Consider the following 21,272-nt stretch of genomic DNA (forward strand, 5'->3'; position numbering starts at 1 on the left):
GTAATAGCAGGAGGAATCATTCCTACCCCTTAAGACAGTGTGAACCAAAGTAGCTTTGAAATAGCCTGCTGTTCTCAGGAAACCACAAACAATTCTGTATATTGTAGAACATTGGTTATAAAAGGGGACTGGGAAAAGTTCATGGCCAGATCACGGTAAGAGTTTAGACTTTATCCTTTACGTGATGGAGAGTCAATGAAAGGTTTTGGTGAGACGTGAAATGATCATATATTTACTTCAAATAGGTCAGTCTGACAACTATGAAGAGGACAGATTTGAAAAGGACTAAGTCAGGGAGAAAAAGCAGACTTTTAAAAAAGCCAAGTGAGAGATGATAAAGGCTCACCCAAACCCAGACAAGAGACGCAATGTTAAGAGAGAAGCAGACAACAGAAACCCTATTTGTAAAAACATATCTGGAAATCTTATGAGTGGCATGAGGGAGTAGGAAGAATCAAAGATGATTCCTAACTTGGCTGACAGATTAGAGAACTGAATCAGCAACCGAGACAGAGAATAGTTGAGAAGGTATGGGGCTTAGGGAAACAATGATTAATTCTATTTTGAACATGTCATGTTCAAGATGTGTGTAGGACATCCCGGTGGAGGTCCCTAGTATTTGGTTGGAGATAACGCATCTGAAGCTTGAGGGACAGGATGGGGCTGGAAAAAGAAATTTTAAGTCCTCAAAAAATAGGTAATGAACAAAACTGTGAACATAGATCATACAAAGAAAGTGAGTAGAGTTAGGAGAGCTCAGGAAGCAACTCTTGAAAACACTAATATTTAAGCAAAGTTTAGAGAAATAGGAGCATTTGAATTTAGAGAATAAACTGTTAGAGGAAAGTTCTGGTAGCCTGGGGTGCCATGGAAAGCCAAAAAGTGAAAATATATAAGGACAGATTGAATAGGGCTAATGTTGTCCAGAGTAATAGATAGCTCTGTTAAGACAGGGACTTTAAAAGTCACTGATTTTGGCATTAAGAATGTCCTTTCTTACCAAATTAAGAGTAGTTTCAGTAAAATATGGAGGGCAGGAATGAAGAGGTTTAAGAAATGAGAAACGGTAAAACCTTTCAGCAAATAACAATAAGAAAGAAGGAAAGATATTGGATTTTAAAAAGAAATCAGTCTGGGGCAATTTAGAGGAGGAATAATTTTGGCCATGTTTATGGGCAGAGAGGAAACAATCAATACTAAGGGATACATAAAGAATACAAGAGGAGGGACACTTCCCTGGTGGGCCAATGGTCAAGACTCTACACATCGGGGTTTCCCTGGTGGCTCAGTGGTAAAGAATCTGCCTGCCAATGCAGGAGACATGGGATTGATCTCAGGTCCAGGAAGATCCCACACGCCGAGAGGCAACTAATGCAGTGCGCTGCGACTACTGAGCTCTGCTCTAGAGCCCAGAAGCCACGACTACTGAAGCCAGACTGCTCTAGAGTCTGTGCTCCGCAACGAGAAGCCACTGCTATGGGAAACCCACACACTGCAACCAAGAGCAGCCCTCACTTGCAGCAACTAGAGAAAGCCCACCCAGCAATGTACTGAAGACCCAGTACAGCCCAAAATCAATTAAAAAAAAAAAAAAGACTCCACATTTCCTCTGCAGGGGGCACAGGTTTGATTCTGGGCCAGCGGGGAACTAAGATCCCATATGGTGTGCAGCATGGCAAAAAAAAAAAAAAAAAAGAGAGAGAGAGAGAGAGAGAGAAACAAAGAAATGAGAAAAAAAAAAAAAGACTACAGGAAAAGGTGGGATTATTGGAGGAAGGCCACTGATAATATGGGAGAGGACCAGGTTAAATACGGTGATAAATAGTTGGTAAAAAGCTGGTCAGTGAACAAGGGATATGGAAGGTCTTCTTCCCTATCTTTCATTTGCCCCAGACTATTACAGTATCTTGCTCTTGGAACCTTCACTTTCAACTACTTGAATACATCTTTCCTGCCCCTACCAAGTGTTATGTTTCTACACGCCCAGTCGAACAGTATCATGTAAAATCTTTCAGTATCTCTAAAGGTAAAGACAAGTCAAAGAAGCTTTCACTATCTACCATTCCTACACCTTTTTTTTTTTTTTAAGAACATAATTCTAGAGAGTTCTTTCTCCTTAAAATAATTGATATTCAAGTTCATCTGCAAGTGAATTCTAGCTTTTTCTAGTGGTCGATTAAACATTGGTACATGGTGAGAATGAGCTCATTAGCCATAATGGAGCTCAGCCTTTCCTGAGATAGCTTGGTACAAAATGGTCTTCCATAGGGAGCATCCTATATTGAATGGTGGTAACACCAATAACATCAGGGTGTCTCTCTGAAGAAGGATAATCAAATGGAGGATAAACACAGAAAAGTGTCAGTCACCCTATGTTGCACTAGTATGATAACCCAGGAGGCAGCTATCCAGCCCTGCCTCTGCAGTCTTGGAGTGTGGGATGTTGGTAGGCCTTAGGAAGAGATGCTGACCCATCACTATTTCATTTCATGTTCTATGCAATGAACACTCATTTCTGGAGGTTTAACTACCGACCTTTAAGTGCCAAGCTGAGGTGGACTTTGGACTGCTTTGATTAGCACTTTTCTTACTTTAGGTCTTAGTGTTCTAGCCTGGTTGAAAGCAAGATCTGCGGTTTGGGAAACACTACCACTTTAAGGATTCTTAAATAATATCTGTATATTAAATGATCCCAATAGCCCTTACAAGCAAAGAAACTGTTTCGCTTAGTTTGACCCAGTTTTTCCCAAAATGTTGACCACAGACCACTTTTCTCTTTTTAATAATAACTATTAACACCTCAGTAAACATATTTTGGGAAACCTAGCATAGAGAATAAGGCCTAAAATCACTCTTGGAGGACAGATTAAATGTGGCAGATTGACCACAAGCATTTGTCTTCTCTTCCACTTGAAACTCCACAAAAAAAGATTTTAAAGACATAAATCTCCACCACCACCATCACCCAAAAAAAAGACAGAATAAGAAATAATTCATAACAGAAAAGAAATCTTAATTCATTCTAAGAAGTTTGACTTAGCTTGCAAGAGAAGCTATAGTGTAAAATGCCTAATAAGGACCTACTGTACAGCACAGGGAACTATACTCAATAGCTTGTAAAAACTTACAATGGAAAAGAATCTGAAAAACAATATATGTGTGTGTGTATATGTGTATATGCATATATGCATAACTAAATCACTTTTCTGTATATCTGAAACTAACACAACATTGTAAATCAACTCTATTTCAATAAAAACTTTAAAATATTAAAAATTTAAAAATTGTTTCATAGTTTAAAAAAGCAAAAGTTTATATTTTCCCTAAGACACAATAAAGTACCTATAGAAGAGAAACACCAATGGGCAGGCTTGACTCACGGATCCTCTGTATGGTTCAGACCTGAAGGAGCCAGGTGCTGAGGGAGGCAGGGCTGCAGCACACGTCGGAAAACAATTGGTTGACAGTCTGTGCAAATCTGATGGACACTGAGTCCCTCACCCCAATCCATGCAGCCAAGAACCTACACCCATGCACATGTGATTTCCTTTAAAATTGAACAGCAAAGAGTCTAGACTCAGAAACACAGGTATAGCAAAGAGCAAACTAATCTAGAGGTTGAAATCAGAAAGCCAAACGTTGAGACTGGCTTCTGAAAAGTAGAGTTCTTAAAGTCCCAAAGCCCCCCTAAATACCAGCAATCAATCACATGTCACCTCAGACAGGAGGCTGGAGATCTCTTCTGATGAGAAATGAAATGGCCTAAAAGAAGATCTCTCTTAAAAACTCCAGAATACTGCTAGGCAAATCCTTCCAGGGACTCCAAGAGTGGAAAGTGTCCACACAAATTGTTTCTAGATAACATTTTGTGCGCGAGTGCTCACTTAGTTGTGTCCGACTGTTTGTGACCCCGTGGATTGTAATCCACCAGGTCCCTCTGACCATGGAATTTTCCAGGCAGGAATACTGGAGTAGGTTGCCAGGCCCTCCAGGGGATCTTCCTGACCCAGGGATCAAAACTATGTCTCTTGCATCTCTTTACCAATGTGCCACCTGGAAAGTCCTGAAAACATTTGCATGCCGTATGTAAATGCAGACTAGGGCTTCCCTGGTGGTTCGGTGATAACCTCCCTGCTTATGCAGGAGACTCCAGTTCAATCTCTGAGTTGAGAAGATCCCCTGGAGAAGGAAATGGCAACACACTCCAGCGCTTCTTGCCTGGAAAATCCCATGGACCCAGGGCCTGGCGGGCTACAGTCCCTGGGATCCAAAAAAGGCTTAACAAGACTTAGCAACTAAACAACAATATGTACAGGCTGTGCTGCACCACTGTGAGATCTCAGTTCCCTGACCAGGGATTGAACCCATGGCAGTGAAAGCGCAGAATCCTAACCACTAGGCCACCAGGGAACTCCCAATAGTGCCATATTCTTAAATAAAAATTCTAAGTTCAGGAGAGGTGTAGGGAAACAAATGGTGGTGAGTTAAGATCAAAATAGATTTCAGGACACAACAAGTCCATCTAAATAGTGTTTGAAATCAAGTTGACTAACAAAGGTCATTCCAACAGTATCAAGAATTCAGTGACATGACTATTCAGCCACTTTGGAAACTGAGTTTAAGACAAGGCGTTAGTCTCTGGGGAACTGTGTAGAAGTGCAAGATAGAACCGACAGTTTAACTTGAAATCAGTAAACTACTGTAGGTCTGTAACTCCTTCTAATGAATCTTTCCACGTCAGAGGAGAATTTGTTTCCAGAGTCAGGAACTGAGTTCTGACTGGGGGCAGGAATTAAAGAGGCTCAGTTTTCAGTGTAAGAAGGGTTGACAATTTGGAGGTAGGTTGGAAGACAGAGACACTGTGTATCTAGAAACACCAGAAGAAAAAAAAAGAAAGAAAGAAAAGAAAAACCTCATTCCTAAAGAAAACTTTAGTCTTGCCCTCTAATCCTCAGCATCTTTGACCCATTCAGAAGTTGGACTCCCTTCACTCAAAACATAGCTTATTTCATGTGGCTATAATTAAATATTGGGAGTGGGGGAGGTACGTGAAAGAACTCCTTATTATCTGTAAAAATTGCATGATTTCCTGAAATGGAATTTTAAGGACTGGCTTCTAGCTATTGTTTGTCACTTTATTTTTATTCTCTTTCTGTGAATTCTTAAGCTATTTTTTTCAGCTGATCATAAATTTCACGACTGGATTGTAAATTGAGTGTCCTGTCTTCAGAATGACTATGCCAAATAAAAAGTACCTCAGTAGTATCCATTTATCTTCAAAGACTATGTCAGCTGGTTTTGCCTGGTCAAGCTCATGTTTTCCCACCTTAGAAAACCATTACCTTCATTCCTCAGACCCCAGGCATGATTGTGAAACACGTTTGTAATCAGAACATCCTCCCTAATCTGGTCTAGAGATTTTGGAACACTTGCATCACTGAAAATTGTTTTCTATTTTGTTCTATGGATCTGAAACCACGTCAGAAGTTCCTTGGGTATTATTCAAGTCAAGATCGGTTTTAGAAAAGGTATTTACTTGTAATCTGCTTGACACTTTTCCAGTTCACCAAGCTTTCCCTTTGTACATCAGTTTTTTGAAAATTCATAGTTATTTTAGATGCGGCAGGAAATGGCAACCCACTCCAGTATTGTTGCCTGGAGAATCCCACGGATGGAGGAGCCTGGTGGGCTACAGTCCATGGGGTCGCAAAGAGTCGGACACGACTGAGCGACTTAACTTCTAACTGCTAACTTCTAACTTCTAACTTAGATGCAGCAATTAATTGACATGGTAATACATTCATTCTGATGACTATGTGAAATCAATTTTGAGTGTTGACATTACATGAATTTAATAGTAAAAGTTGCCATGTACTTCTGTTGTGTAATTTATAACAATTTTCCATGTTTGGGAAGTCTTAACAATAGCCATTGACCCAAGCCAATCAAGTAGAATTGTGGCCATTTGTATGCCTTCTAAAATGTCTGTGTGCCCAAGTCCTTAATTATGGATGGATGTGGAAAGATCTACAATCATAAGTTGGGAGATCTCTTAACATATAAGAAGCCTAAGAGAAAGTAAAAGTTGCTTTTACACACCAAAGCACAGAATTTTTGTTACACTGAGTCACAAAGAAATGTAATCATCTACATATCCTATATCTTATCATTACAGCCCTTGATTCCAGCTCCAAAATTACCCCTTTCCAAGTTTCCATAGAAACTATATTAAAAATCTATTACAGTTTTGAAACACTATAATCTTTACTTGAAAATTCCTACTTGTAACTTAATCTAAATTTGAATATTGCTGAGACAAAAATAATTTTTATTATTGCACTTATACTTGTGATTATGGGACAATGCTGACCTAACACACTTCATAGAAACCCATTGTCCTTCACTTTCTCTGTCTAATTTTAAATATAATTTGACACAGCAAAGTCACAAAAAGAAAATAACAAAAACAAAACTAAAGACGAGGAGCTTCTTTGGATTATTTTAAACTGGCCAAAAAAAAGCACACAAAAAGCAAGCAACAAACAAAAAACGTCATCTAACGCTCACAGGTAATGTAAACATTTGCCCAGTCACCTGGTCATGTGTTATTAACCATATGTAGCAGTTCATTTTTCTTCTAGGTAGACATGTCAGTATCTCAGTTGTCACATCCTGTGCACGCAGATTTAGAGAAGCATTTGGAAGCATCAAGCCATTCATGTTTGTCTCTGATTGAGGTGACCACTCTACACAAATATCTAGAATCCTTTGTCTCTGGTTCAAGGCCTAAATTTTTCACCTTTGTTTTCTAAGAGCTCATTTTGTTGTTTACTATTATTATTCCCCAGAGATAAGCCTAACATTTGTATTGCTAACACCTCTCTTTCAAAGCCACATTCCAGTTACCGCTCTGTTTGGAATTTAGTAATCCCAACCGGTCCTCTGATTTTGGAAGGACTCACATGGACATATCTCCACACATGAGATCAAAGGAAAGAAACAATTCACTCTTTACAGAAATCAAACGTCAGTCACTTGCATAGTATTTCCAAGACTTAAAAATATAGCTAACTCCTTTTCTTCCACTTTAGAGTCCATAAGAGTGGGTAAAATATAGTAATATTTTGAAACTCAGAGATAGCAGTTTGATGTCAATGCCAGACACCAAATTTTACAAAGAAATAATAGCTGTGTGGACAGATATCATGGCCATCATGAATTAGCCCTGTCTCCTTAATGTATTAATATTTACTAAGGAACTACTTATTATATAGAAACAACAGAGTACCTGACCTTGGGGATCTAGTCTCAGACAATGTCTCGGAAGTCATTTCATCCTTGTTTTTACTTCAAGTATCTTAGACATGTGTCTTTATACAGTCCCCTTGAGGGTAGGGACCATATCTGAGTTACTCCACGTGTTTGTTTCTTAAGAGAGAGAACTCTGAAGTTTGAAAGATGGGTATTATATGGCAAAAATAAATCATGTTTTGATTTTATAATATACAGCATCATCTTCTACTGCTTTTCTCTTTTAAAATGATTACATGAATTCTTGCTAATTCTAAAAATTCTTGAGGTATATATAATAAAAACATAAATTCTTTGGTTTTTGTACTACACACACACCCTGAATTTTCACTCCCTTCTCCACTGGAGATCCTATTTGCAGTTTGGTACATCAAGTGAAGTGAAAGTCACTCAGTCGTGTTCAGCTCTTTGCAACTCCATGGGCTATACTGTCCATGGAATTCTCCAGGCCAGAATACTGGAGTGGGTAGCCTTTCTATTCTCCAGGGGATCTTCCCAATCCAGGAATCGAACCCAGGCCTCCCACATTGCAGGCAGATTCTTTACCAGCTGAACCACCAGGGAAATTTGGTACATAGCTCCATTTTAAACACACACGCTTGATTTTAATTCCATGTAATTAAAACTAGTTGGCTGTCAACATTTATGGTCATTAGATTTATATGACATTGGGTCCTATTTAGAATTGCCTTATTTTTCCATGAAAATTTTTTAGGGAACAGGCAGTTTATAAAATACATTTTAATTTGCAGTGTGAAAATTCCTATTTTTTCTCAGTGTTGAATTTTACTTCTACTTGACTTATGCTTGCTCAGTTGCTCAGTCACGTCTGACTTATTTGCAGTCCTGTGGACTGTAGCCCTCCAGGCTCCTCTGTCCATGGGATTTCCCAGGCAAGAATTCTGGTGGAGTGGATTGCCAGTTCCTACTCCAGGGGATCTTCCTGACCCAGGGATCGAACCACATCTCCTGCATTGGCAGGCAGATTCTTTACCACTGAGCCACCTGGGAAGCCCATACTTGGCTTACACAGCCAGCAGATTGCGTCTGTGGTAGATGGAAGCTAAACTCAAGTCCCTTTGATGAATGAATATCTGGTATTGAAATCTTCTCTCATCACTGCTTCTTTTTTCCTTCCCAGATGGTCTTGGCCATTTTCCTACATTTATTTTCTGAGATCTGTTTTAGAATTCCTTTATCATGTACCCCCCAATCCTGCTGTGATTAAAATTGGAATAGCACTTTAATTAACTTGGAAAGATTTGACGTGTTATGTCTTTATATTTATTTGTGTTTTCTTTTATGTTTCATTAAATTTTTGATGCATTCTTCACCTATGCCCTATAGATCATCATCAAATTTGATGAAGTTGTTTTAATATTGTAATGAAATCTTTTCTCTATTTCTTATTAGTTGTTGATAGATTATAGAAGAACCATTTAATTTTTAAATATTAACTTTAAAATATTTCATTATTTTACAGTAGGTTCCTTTGAGTTTTCAGGAAAACATCATATCAGTTCAGTTCAGTTCATTCACTCAGTCGTGTCTGACTCTTTGCGACCCGTGGAGATCAGCCCTGGGTGTTCTTTGGAAGGAATGATGCTAAAGCTGAAACTCCAGTACTTTGGCCACCTCATGCGAAGAGTTGACTCATTGGAAAAGACTCTGATGCTGGGAGGGATTGGGGGCAGGAGGAAAAGGGGATGACAGAGGATGAGATGGCTGGATGGCATCACTGACTCGATGGACGTGAGTTTGAGTGAACTCTGGGAGTTGGTAATGGACAGGGAGGCCTGGCGTGCTGCGATTCATAGCTACAAATAATTCTTCAGTAACCTTCTATGACAAAATATTTCATAATATTGAAGCTTAACATTCCTGAAATAAATTGTATATGCTAGTAAATCCCAAGGACAGAGGAGCCTGGCAGGCTACAGTCCATGGGGTTCCAGGAGTCGGACACGACTTAGCGACTAAAGAGAAAGACAGAGTGATACAACACATAGTACTGATAGATTTTTTTTAAATGATATGAAAGTAAATTTACAGTAGCATTTTGGGAGGATTTTTTATGTCTGCATTTTGACAAATCAAAACTGAAATAGTTCTTTCTCTGTAGGTTTGTCTGCTTTTAGGATTCATCAGAGTAATACTGGCTTAACAAAAGGAACTGGGAAATGTACTATCTTTGATTATTTCTTGAAAAATAGAATTCAAAGGAAACCAACTGAATTAAGTATTGGGTCAATCCCTGGCATCATGGGTAGGAATCAGTCTTATATACCATAATAGAAGCCTTGGCACTGTAGGAGGCATTAGACTGGCCCCCAGAAGGTGCAGGGTTGGCAGGGGGTGGGGGCAGATCCCCATCATTCCATCTTCAATTCTCAGAGATCATCTTGGTGATTTAAAAATAGAACTATTTTATTAAAAATAAAACTATATCATGTGATCTGGCAAAAGACTGGCACTACTCCCAAGTGTATACAAATATACTGGAAATAGATATTTTTGTATATTCCTTTTATGAATCATGTTCAAAATTGCTGTAAACATCTAAACTAGTATTATCCAACATTTCTAATGCAACATCAAATGCAACCCTGAAATCACAGAAAACATTAAAATAATTTTTAAGGAATAGAATCTTTTTGCATTGGAATGAATCTCCTTTTATTTTTCACTGTAATTAGCATGCAGATCATCAGGCAGTTGCAAAAGCCAGAACTTAAGACAACATTATATAAACAAAATTAACCTTATTTTGGCTTCAGAACACGGGAATAATATTTTTTCAGGGTTGACTACATTATTTATGCTTAAGTGTTTCCTCAAGTCAACTTTCTTAAGAATGTTCACTAATCTTGCTATAGATGAATACAAACCGCCTCCAAAATGGACAAAACCTTCAGGAAAACATTGGTGCACCTCCCCAACCTATCATATTTATTATTATCATATAACCAGAGGTAGAAGGTGACCCATAATAGAAATATACAGCTTTGGGACCTGGAATACTAATCAGTGGTTAACTGCAGATCGAGCTGTAAATTATGATCCAGAAGGATTCCTCACCACAACCCACTGACTTCACTGAACTTCTTAAGCGTCACTTCATCTGAGGGGCCTGATCACAAAAAGCCAAACCTCCCATAGTTACAGAAAAACAATTCATTTCTTTGGGTTTAGCAGGGTATAATTGGCTTCAAAACATATTGCTGTTATATTTTTCTTCAAAATGGGAATAGCTTAGTGTTTGTATGATTATAAAGTGATGCACATTTATTATAGTAAAATTAAAAAGTAAGGGCCCAAAAGTTACAAATAATACATTTTAAACTGCCTGTCATTCCTCCACCCAAAAATGACTGCCCTTAACCTTTTTGTATAGATTGTTACAGGCTTTCTATTCACACAACTCTTCTGAAATGGTTTCTGCTCACTCACAACTTAACAAAAAAAGACTTACCTTCCAAGTAAAATGCTACTTTTTTCACATATTCTATATTGTTGGAACTGTGTTCACTGCATTCTTTTATCAAAAAATATGTACCTAAATCATTACATAGCCTCCAAAAGAATTTTTAAAACCCTTATGAGCTAGTGTTGTTGTTGTTGTTGTTGTTGTTTTGAGCTAGTGTTGCTTTCATTAATCATTCACTTCAATTCAGTTCAGTTCAGTCGCTCAGTCGTGTCCAGCTCTTTGTGATCCCATGAATTGCAGCACGCCAGGCCTCCCTGTCCATCACCAACTCCCAGAGTTCACCCAAACTCATGTGCATCAAGTCGGTGATGCCATCCAGCCATCTCGTCCTCTGTTATCCCCTTCTCTTCCTGCCCCCAATCCCTCCCAGCATCAGTCTTTTCCAATGAGTCAACTCTTTGCCTGAGGTGGCCAAAGTATTGGAGTTTCAGCCTCAGCATCATTCCTTCCAATGAACACCCAGGACTGGTCTCCTTTAGGATGAACTGGTTAGATCTCCTTGCAGTCCAAGGGACTCTCAAGAGTCTTCTCCAGCACCACAGTTCAAAAGCATCAATTCTTCGGCGCTCAGCCTTCTTCACAGTCCAACTCTCACACCCATACATGACTACTGGAAAAACCATAGCCTTGACTAGATGGACCTTTGTTGGCATTGCTGCTGCTAAGTCACTTCAGTCATGTCCGACTCTGTGCAACCCCATAGACAGCAGCCCACCAGGCTCCCCCATCCCTGGGGTTCTCCAGGCAAGAACACTGGAGTGGGTTGCCATTGCCTTCTCCAATGCATGAAAGTGAAAGTGAAGTCACTCAATCGTGTCTGACTCTTAGCGACCCCATGGACTGCAGCCTACCAGGCTCCTCTGTCCGTGGGATTTTCCAGACAAGAGTACTGGAGTGGGTTGCCATTGCCTTCTCCTTGTTGGCACTAGTAATAAATAAATAATGTGTCCATACTGACTGAAAGTAATGTCTTACAATTGCATTAGTATGATGAAATTAAAAGATTTGCTGTTCATCTGCAAACACATTCAAAACATTTTTGCCAGTATTTTCTCTTTTCCCTACTTCTCAATCCTCCCCCCACCCCAGTCTCTCTTGGTCCCCACCTCATTTTCTCCGACTTTCGTTGCTAACACCCTGTGGTATATTAACACAGTGATTAAAGCTGACAATGATAGGATTTCACCAGAGCTGTGTTTTATACATTGTACAAATAGACAGTATATATGGCCTTTTTGTTTGTATGTGTGTGTATTGATATTCCTAAAATATCTGTAAAGAGAATGGAAAAAAAACTAAAATATACATTGCCTCTGGGGAGGGAACTGAGTGACTGGAGATAAGGAGCAGAGATGGGAAGGAAACTTTTTTTTATTAGATACTCTTTTATGCTTTATAAATGTTTATAGTTTCAAGATAAAAATATATCTACATATGTACAAACATTTATAAAACTATTAGCGTAATAGAACTTAGGCAGCTCCTTCAGGTTCCATAACTTACCTCTTTCCCAGAGAAGTGAAACTGCTGACTGTAACAGTGTCAGTTTGTGGGTATGAGGTGCAAAATAATTTTCTCTTTCCTTTGAAAGTCATTTTAGTTATCATTTAGTTATCATTCTCTAAAAGGATGCCATGATAGGTTTAGAGTACCACATTTGAATCAGTGACTCAGCAAGATGCCAGTGTCTTCTATTTGTTAACACACTCTGATCCTGGGAGGGATTGGGGGCAGGAGGAGAAGGGGACAACAGAGGATGAGATGGCTGGATGGCATCACTGACTCAATGGACGTGAGTCTAAGTGAACTCCGGGAGTTGGTGATGGACAGGGAGGCCTGGCGTGCTGTGATTCGTGGGGTCACAAAGAGCGACTGAACTGAACTGAACCTAAATACACTAACATGTGCGCACACACACACTCAGAGCAGTGTGGTAAAGACACTACCTGAGACTCCTTACTTGCCTTGGAGACAGCTGCCCTGAGGGAAGAAAAGCAGCATAAATTTTCATTTCAACCTTTTTCCTTTTGAAAGATAATTTACACTGATTCTTAATCATGTCAGTCATACTCATGCCATTTGGGCAACATCTGTGTATAGAGATGCTGTTCAACTTTGTGAGTTAGTTATCCTGCTCTTCAGTTCAGTTCAGTTCAGTCACTCAGTCGTGTCCAATTCTTTGCGACCCCATGGACCACAGCACGCCAGGCCTCCCTGTCCATCACCAACTCCTGGAGTTTACCCAAACTTATCTCCATTGAGTCGGTGATGCCATCCAACCATCTCATCCTCTGTCGTCCCCTTCTCCTCCTGCCCTCAATCTTTCCCAGCATTAGGGTCTTTTCAAATGAATCAGGTCTTCGTATCAGCCGGCCAAATTATTGGAGTTTCAGCTTCAACATCAGTCCTTCCAATGAACACCCAGGACTGATCTCCTTTAGGATGGACTGGTTGGATCTCCTTGCAGTCCAAGGGACTCTCAAGAGTCTTCTCCAACACCACAGTTCAAAAGCATCAATTCTTTGGCACTCAGCTTTCTTCATAGTCCAACTCTCACATCTATACATGACTCCTGGAAAAACCACAGGCTTGACTAGACAGACCTTTGTCGGCAAAGTAATGTCTCTGCTTTTGAATATGCTATCTAGGTTGGTCATAACTTTCCTTCCAAGAAGTAAGCATCTTTTAATTTTATGTCTATAGTCACCATCTGCAGTGATTTTGGAGCCCAAAAAAATAAAGTCAGCCAGTGTTTCCCCATCTATTTGCCATGAAGTGATGGGACTGGATGCCATGATTTTAGTTTTCTGAATGTTGAGCTTTAAGCCAACTTTTTCACTCTCCACTTTCACTTTCATCAAGAGGTTTTTAGTTCTTCTTCACTTTCTGCCATAAGGGTGGTGTCATCTACATATCTGAGGTTGCTGATATTTCTCCCTGCAATCTTGATTCCAGCTTGTGCTTCATCCAGCCCAGCATTTCTCATGATGTACTCTGCGTATAAGTTAAATAAGCAGGGTGATAATATACAGCCTTGATGTACTCCTTTTCCTATTTGGAATCAGTCTGTTGTTCCATGTCCAGTTCTAACTGTTGCTTCCTGACCTACATACAGGTTTCTCAAGAGGCAGGTCAGGTGGTCTGGTATTCCCATCTCTTTCAGAATTTTCCACAGTTGATTGTGATCCACACTGTCAAAGGCTTTGGCATAGTCAATAAAGCAGAAATAGATGTTTTTCTGCAACTCTCTTGCTTTCTCCATGATCCAGCGGATGTTGGCAGTTTGATCTCTGGTTCCTCTGCCTTTCCTAAAACCAGCTTGAACATCTGGAAGTTCACAGTTCACGTATTGCTGAAGACTGGCTTGGAGAATTTTAAGCATTACTCTACTAGTGTGTGAGATGAGTGCCATTGTGCGGTAGTTTGGATTCAAATGTCCTTGATTTTGCTTCACTGCTTTTTTTCTTTTATTTGCAGGTGGTAAAATCAAAATTATCCAAAGAGGATCACTTTCTTAAAATGAAACAATCAAGAAATCATACTGTGGGAAAATATTTCAGCAATCAAAGCAAATTACGACAAAGACGACAAGACTCTATGACAAATGTTCAATCACCATTTCATGTCAGAGGTCCAATTAATCAGGTTTGCTCCGAAATCCTTCTCAGCAGGATATGTGCCAGTGAAAGAACTGTGGAGGCCCTGCAGAAGGACTGAACTTGGAATTGGATACAAGCCACTCCCCTGGACAATGGTCTGAGAGCCAAATCCCGGTCATCAGCTGTATTTTGGTTCTACCACACACACTCAGGCACACAGGCACACACATATACACTGATGCACATTTAGCTAAAAAAAAAAAGTCATTACACTTTTTTCTGCAGCTTTATAAAATCAGAATGTGCACTTGGAAATCAGTTGGTTTCAAGATGAAAGACAGAACTAGAAAAAGGTGACCTGAAATATAATCATAAACTAGATCCCCTGTGGGCCGGTATTGCACTGTGATAATAAAGAGAAATATAGACATTTGATAAGTGGGGGGGAAAGATCATGTTCTTGAGTGTTGTGTTATCATCTTTATTGGTACCTTAAAATTGAAAAGGGTTTGAGGAATTACATTCCACCTGCCAGTGGGGATTGTACTGTGCTTGCCTTTACCAGGAGAAAACTTGACGTTGATGAGGGTTTAGGCTTTGTGAATCTAATGCTTATGAAAACAGTTTCTTCCTAGATCTTTAAATCCTTTCACTGAAAGGAAAAGAACAGGAATGTTCCTCCAGGGAATTCTAAGAGATTCTATGAAAGAAATAGGAAATATAATATTTTAGAGTTAAAACACCAATATATTTAACTTTGTACTCTTTCTACTTTTCATATACATTCCCTCCTAGCCTGTCCGTGAACTTGGATGGGTAACTGAAGTCTGAGTTGATTAAGTATGTAATATTAAAGTGAGAAAAACAAGATATAGTTCCTTATGGGTTACTGTAGTATATTTTATTGATGTTATTACATAAGAAAAAAGCTTTTGTTTGCTATTAGAGCCCTATATAATTTAATACTGTGATTATGTTAATATTTTATGTAAATGTTTTGCAAAGTATTAAGCATTCTCAACTGCATAGGCATTTATATCCAGAAAGCATTCATATATGTTCTCGAATACTACTATGTTGCTAGTAAACATATTTTGATTTTCCTGAGAGAGTGTATCTAATCCAAATTTAGAGTAGACATACAATTAGTTTTTATAAAACTGTGGCATATATATACAACATATCTAATCCTAGTAATTGAAAACTTTCTCTTCTATATATTAAAATAGTAAATTTATTTACTGTGCAAAAACTCTGTTGTGAGATAACATCTCACAGTTACAATGACTCTTAAAGGATTATTTTTCTTTTGGGGAAAAAATACTGAAAGGGCTAATTCAGTGCTTAGCTGAAATTACCAAATGCACAAATACCTCAATTCCAATACTATACCAAAAACAAATCTATTTTGATTGATCAGTTCCTTAGTATGAATATAAACTTCCTTTAAATACTCTATTTTTATATATATTTTTATATGAAAGTAAACATAAATTTATATTTAATGGTCTTAAATTATATCTAAGCACAAATATCACTTGATATAAACAATACGTACCTGTGTCTAAAAACAGGTGATAAATTTTTTAAATGAGCGGTACAGAATTAACTTTTAAAATGAAATATTTTATAGTATCTACAGCTATGTGTAAGCATCATTTTTTGGTTTATAGTGCTTTTTTAATGATATAAAATGTTGCCAGTTCATGTAGCTCCTCTATCCTGTTTTAATGTATTACGTACTCTGTAACAGATTATAGTCAGTGGATATTTCTTATAATTTACTGCCAACCTAACTGCAGTACACTTCTGACTGAGGTTAGCTTTGCATTTACCTCTTTACCATTGAAAGAGTAGTGGATTTTAGAAACAATTGTAATAATACAATTAATAAATGTCTTACTAGTAATAATCCGTGTTTGGAGAGTATGCTTTATTTTCCTTTTTACTGAAGGTACACACCATATAGGAATTCCCTTGTAGCTCTGTCGGTAGAGAATCCGCCTGCAGTGCAGGAGACCTGGGTACAATTCCTGGGTGGAAGAGATCTCCTGGAGAAGGAAATGGTAACCCACTCCAGTATTCTTGCCTGGATAATCCCATGGACAGAGGAGCCTATGGGGCTGCAAGAGTCAGACACGGCTTAGCGACTAAAGCACCACCACCATACACCAAAATATCATCCTGTGGACTCAGCTACTAAAGTATAGTTTAATAATATGACCATATACTTCCTTCCAAACCTAATATTCTATAAATTTTGATCAGATGAACCCTCTGCTCTACAATGACAAAGCTTTTGTTTTTTTTTGTTGTTTTGTTTTGTTTTTTAAATGACAAAGCTTTTGAATACAATACAGTGACAAATTTTGTCTGCAAGGAACAGAAATGCTAAGGATCATTTTAGTTAACTCTTTGACTGAAAAAAAAAATTACCTTAAGAAAATAGGTGTGTGTTTGTGTGTGCATTTGTATTTGTGTGTGTTTGACAAGTTCATAATTTGAATGAGAAAAATAGAGTAGGTATTTTAATTTTTTGATGTAAAAGTTAAAGCTAAGTGGATTATTTCTGGCAAGAATTGATTAGCATCCAATCTAAAGAAAACATTTATAATATTAAAAGTCAAGAATAACTGCATTAGCATTCCCAAGCATCCTTGTTGATTATATATGTGGGTGTGTGTGTTTTTAAAGGCACAGTACACTATTTGCCAGCCATCCAAATAAGCAAAGAGGGTCCCCTAGGAATGTGCAAACAAGAAGGTTCACCATCAGCTTTACATTGGATCATTCAGTCCTCTTCAAGTAGGTGGCTCAGTGCTGCAGTCGGCCCTACAGAACAATTCCCACTTAGAAAGCATTGGATAAAATCACCAGTTTTTGAGATGGAAATCGTTCTGGTAATGTTTATGGAGAAAAAAAAAATAATGCTGTTCTGCACCTGAACTTTGTTTTTTAGTTTCATCTCACTGAATGATTCCAAGAAGAAATACAGAAACTGGTCAAAAATTATGTAACCTAGTAAGAGTTTTTTCGAAGCCACAATGCTTTGGCATGGTGGGAGAGGGTGGAGGGGAGTGGCTGGTGTCTAATACAGCAATAAGTTCAGAACATAGAGAGATGATCAGGGCGAGGATCTTACTAAATCTTATTTTATGAGCTCCTTAGTTTGAGCAAATACTGAAAGAATCATCAGTATCTAAAGTTTTCTCTGCGAATTTTCATCTTATAAAAAAAAGACCAAAATGTCATTGATAACTTCAAAAATACGTATCCAAGTGCAAAATGATATTACACTACAGCAGATTCTACCATTTTGACCAAAGCAAGGAGTAACTGCTCTGCCAACACTGCTATAGTGTTGTTTTAAAATATGTATTTAAAGCTGAAATGATTTTGACTACTCTTCAAAACTAAGGCATTTTGATAGATCACTTCAACTTACGGAGATGGACCAAAAGCTGTCGGAAACTCCAGAGACCTACTAAAGACAGCAGGATACTGCCAGCCCCTACAAACTAGATTTTGTATTTGGCACAGCTTCCAGGCCTTCATACTGTCAAAGAGCCCTTTATCATGTTTTTATTGCTGGAGTAACTGCTATTACCAACTTCCATATTTCTTTCACGGTTCAGTCACTTGGTGTAGGGAGCTGTAGAACTTATTTTTTTTCTAACCGATTCAGACCATACAGTCCTCTCCTAAAAATCATGCTCCACTTGTTTTCTTTATGTTTATTGAAATATAAAGAATTTGTTTTATAGCTCTATTAAATGTTGGACCACTATGCTTTAACACACTCGATACACAATCAAAATACGAATTCTTAAATCTTATGGAGGGTATTTACAATTTGTAAGTCTCTCTGCAGTATAAATAAAGATAATTACTTAAACACAGCTAATGGTAGGAGCAAAATGAAAGCAGCCATGATTAGAAAAAACACTATAAAAGGATCATCATATTTAGGTATATCAGGTTTTGAATTTGATTTATGCTGACTGGTATTTTCTCCCAAGTCCATAGCACTCTCTGCAAAGAACTGTTTTCACTTAGTTTTTTACAAAGTCTTTTTTCCAACTCTTTGTGTAACATATCTGGGGGAAAACTGCATTTTAGATTAGGTTATGAGGAGACATTTAATATATCTAATCAAGTTATTTTCATAAGAAATGTTTGTGTAGGTTCTTATTATTTTTATTACATGGAAAAGTAATTCCTGTAAAAATCATTAAAATGTTTAGATTTTTTAAAAAGCAAAGTGATTACAGTTGACCATAGGGACCTCAGGATTCAGAAACAACATGGTGTCATAAGTATCAAATGGATTCAGCTGATTTTCAATAGCTTCATAATGATTTTCCTTCTTTTATGGTTGGCTGGTGAAATACATCAATTTGATGCAGCTTTTAATGCTCATTTAAGTGATTCAATGGTGAAGGTATGTGATTTATTTACATATTTTATTCAATTGTATTTCCATCTTTTTAAATAATAAAATCTGTTCAAAATCTATAGATTAAAATCTTAGTCTATGGCATCAAGGTCAACATTTTTATTTTATTTACAGTCTATAATTTAATTCTTTATTTGGCTTATAATTTGTCTGCTCTTAAATTACTAATTCGAATATTAGGAAAAAAATTAACATGAACATAAAATGGGCATATGTTGTTAACACTAATCTCCACTTCAGTATAAGAAGTTGTTCAGCCTCCTGTAGATTTTCTTACATTAATAGCTGAAGGTTTGAGATTCAAAACTCTTGATGTCCCTTTGCAATCAATGTGTGGAGATGAGAGGATGGTATAAAATGCCAGCACTGAAACCAGTATGGCTTATGTTTATGCATTAGATCCATCATCATGAGACTTGGTCAGAAAAGGGGGCTACATAGAGAAGAGAGCCTCTTCCCACAATGGATTCTGGGATGGATAAAAATTATGAACACCCTATCCAGCTGTCTTTGACAGACCCTGGACATCTCTTCAAGCATCTTCTTAATACACAAGTCACTTGGAGGGTTTCATTCCTAAGGAAAAAATAAATAATAATTTTCAAATTTTATTGGACCAAAAATTATAACTTAGACTAACCAAATAGCAACTGAATGTGCCTTTAATGATATCTTCTTATTTACAATCAGAAAAAATAGAAAGTGACCTCTAACCACCAATATAGTATAACCTCTGGAGAACTTGAAATAGCAATCCATTTTTCAATTCATTTCTTTGTTTTCACCTATGGGATCGTTCACTCTACTGTTTATCCTCAGCTTTGCCTTTGAAATGGAATGTGTGCGGTATTTTATGCATGAATTTAATATGTAATACAAGAGACATTTTAAAACTTACACTTTTACTCTCTCCTCCTCACCTTAATTACATGTAACATAAAGCTTATGTTTTAATGGGCATGAGCACACCAGTTTTACAGTATCATAAAAAGAGTTTATGAGCCTTTTGTTAAAAATCAGTGCCCATGTCATCGGCAAGGCATGAAATTATTTGCAGCTACTTCTTCTACTTATAAGATAAATTTGGTCTGAATTAAGAATCACACAGAAGGGAATTGAAACAATGCCTTTGTAGCCTAAAATGAGTATAGTCATCAGATGACACAGATGTGGGTTCACCAGGTTCCACTACATGTGCATACCCCCTGGGGAGAACCTGGTCTCTGTCCATACTTGTCTCTAAAGAGTCCCCATTTCAATGTTCACATTAGTTATGCAGAATCAATGGCATGTTTTTAAAAGGGTGTGGATACAACCTTAGCACAATTACTCCTGCCAAGAACAGGAATCGTTTCAATAGGATGGAGTTTCTGGGGCCATGTTATTGGTAAACAGCTGGACCTCTTTTGGCCACCTACTCTATCAATAAATGGAAACCTTCCATGAATTATTTATGGATTCTGAGATGAAGCTGATACAGACATTGTATCTCAAGTTTCCACTTCCCAGAAGGATGGGCAGTCTCAAGTGGGTAATTGGCCTAAGTGGTGTTTTTCTGTTATCTGGGGTCGTCAGGAGCCTTTGAAGTACTGAGTTGCTGAAAGTCAATTTCTCTTCCAATGGAAGCCTCCCTGGGCAGCATCTTCAGTAAACTGTTATCAATTACAGTGAAAATAAATGCCTTCCCTTTACCACTGAGTGCGGACTTGTCATCCTGTGTCTGCAGACATGAAAGCACAAACTTGGAGACCAAAATCAAGCCTTCTCTGGTTTGTGTCTGGGGAACAGGAATTCTGGATTATTTTAAACAAAAGTTCATACTGGAAAAACATACACATATGTGTGCAAATATAGGTGTCTTTGTGTGCATACACCTGCACACAAAATTAAATAGCTGAGAGGTACCAGATATCATGTAGACATTGTACTCATTTCTTTAAAACTTTCCTCTTATTTTTGATTTATACACTGTAGAAAACCTTTAGAATAGCAGGTTCTCCATCTCTGGAGGCCTCAGGCAGGTGCTCGTCCAGACACGTGGAGAATGTGGCTGGAGGTGTCTGCCAAGCAGAGCCCTGAGGGGCACGCGAGAGGTGGTTTCTGGCAGATGTCTCGGGAAGTGATAAGCAACCAAACTGCCAGAAACGATCAGCAGAAGATGCTAGCAAAGCTTGGACTCCACTAAGGTGATAAAGTGAGCTTGGAGAAAGAAAGAGAACTGGGCAGCTCCAAGCTCTGTTGAGAATAAAAATGGATCACTAGGGCTCCCCGAGGGGAATTATTCTTCGTTGGGGATGCCTTGATGTGCCCTATCTCTCACCTCCCCCCCCACCCTCCATCTCATGTCTTCCCTAAGCTGCTCTGATCTCGCAGGTCTTTCCCACAGGTAAAGGCAGACCTAGATGGGGAGGGAGCAGGT

The 21,272-nt window shown here is 38.3% G+C and overlaps 1 protein-coding gene across 3 annotated transcripts in view; it reads left to right on the forward strand.

Annotated features, from left to right (window-relative positions):
* Positions 1 to 16,309, forward strand: part of CPED1 (cadherin like and PC-esterase domain containing 1) — a 328,494-nt gene extending 312,185 nt beyond the window's left edge. For all 3 annotated transcript variants that reach the window (XM_060414812.1, XM_012177019.4, XM_060414813.1), the window contains one exon: positions 14,276 to 16,309. In XM_060414812.1, coding sequence (XP_060270795.1) covers positions 14,276 to 14,515 — 240 coding nt within the window. In that variant the 3' untranslated portion in view covers positions 14,516 to 16,309. The remainder of the gene's footprint in view (positions 1 to 14,275) is intronic.
* The last annotated feature ends 4,963 nt before the right edge of the window (positions 16,310 to 21,272 follow it).

This window comes from Ovis aries, chromosome 4 (genome assembly GCF_016772045.2).
Source record: "Ovis aries strain OAR_USU_Benz2616 breed Rambouillet chromosome 4, ARS-UI_Ramb_v3.0, whole genome shotgun sequence".
In the NCBI taxonomy this organism is placed as follows: Eukaryota; Metazoa; Chordata; class Mammalia; order Artiodactyla; family Bovidae; genus Ovis; species Ovis aries.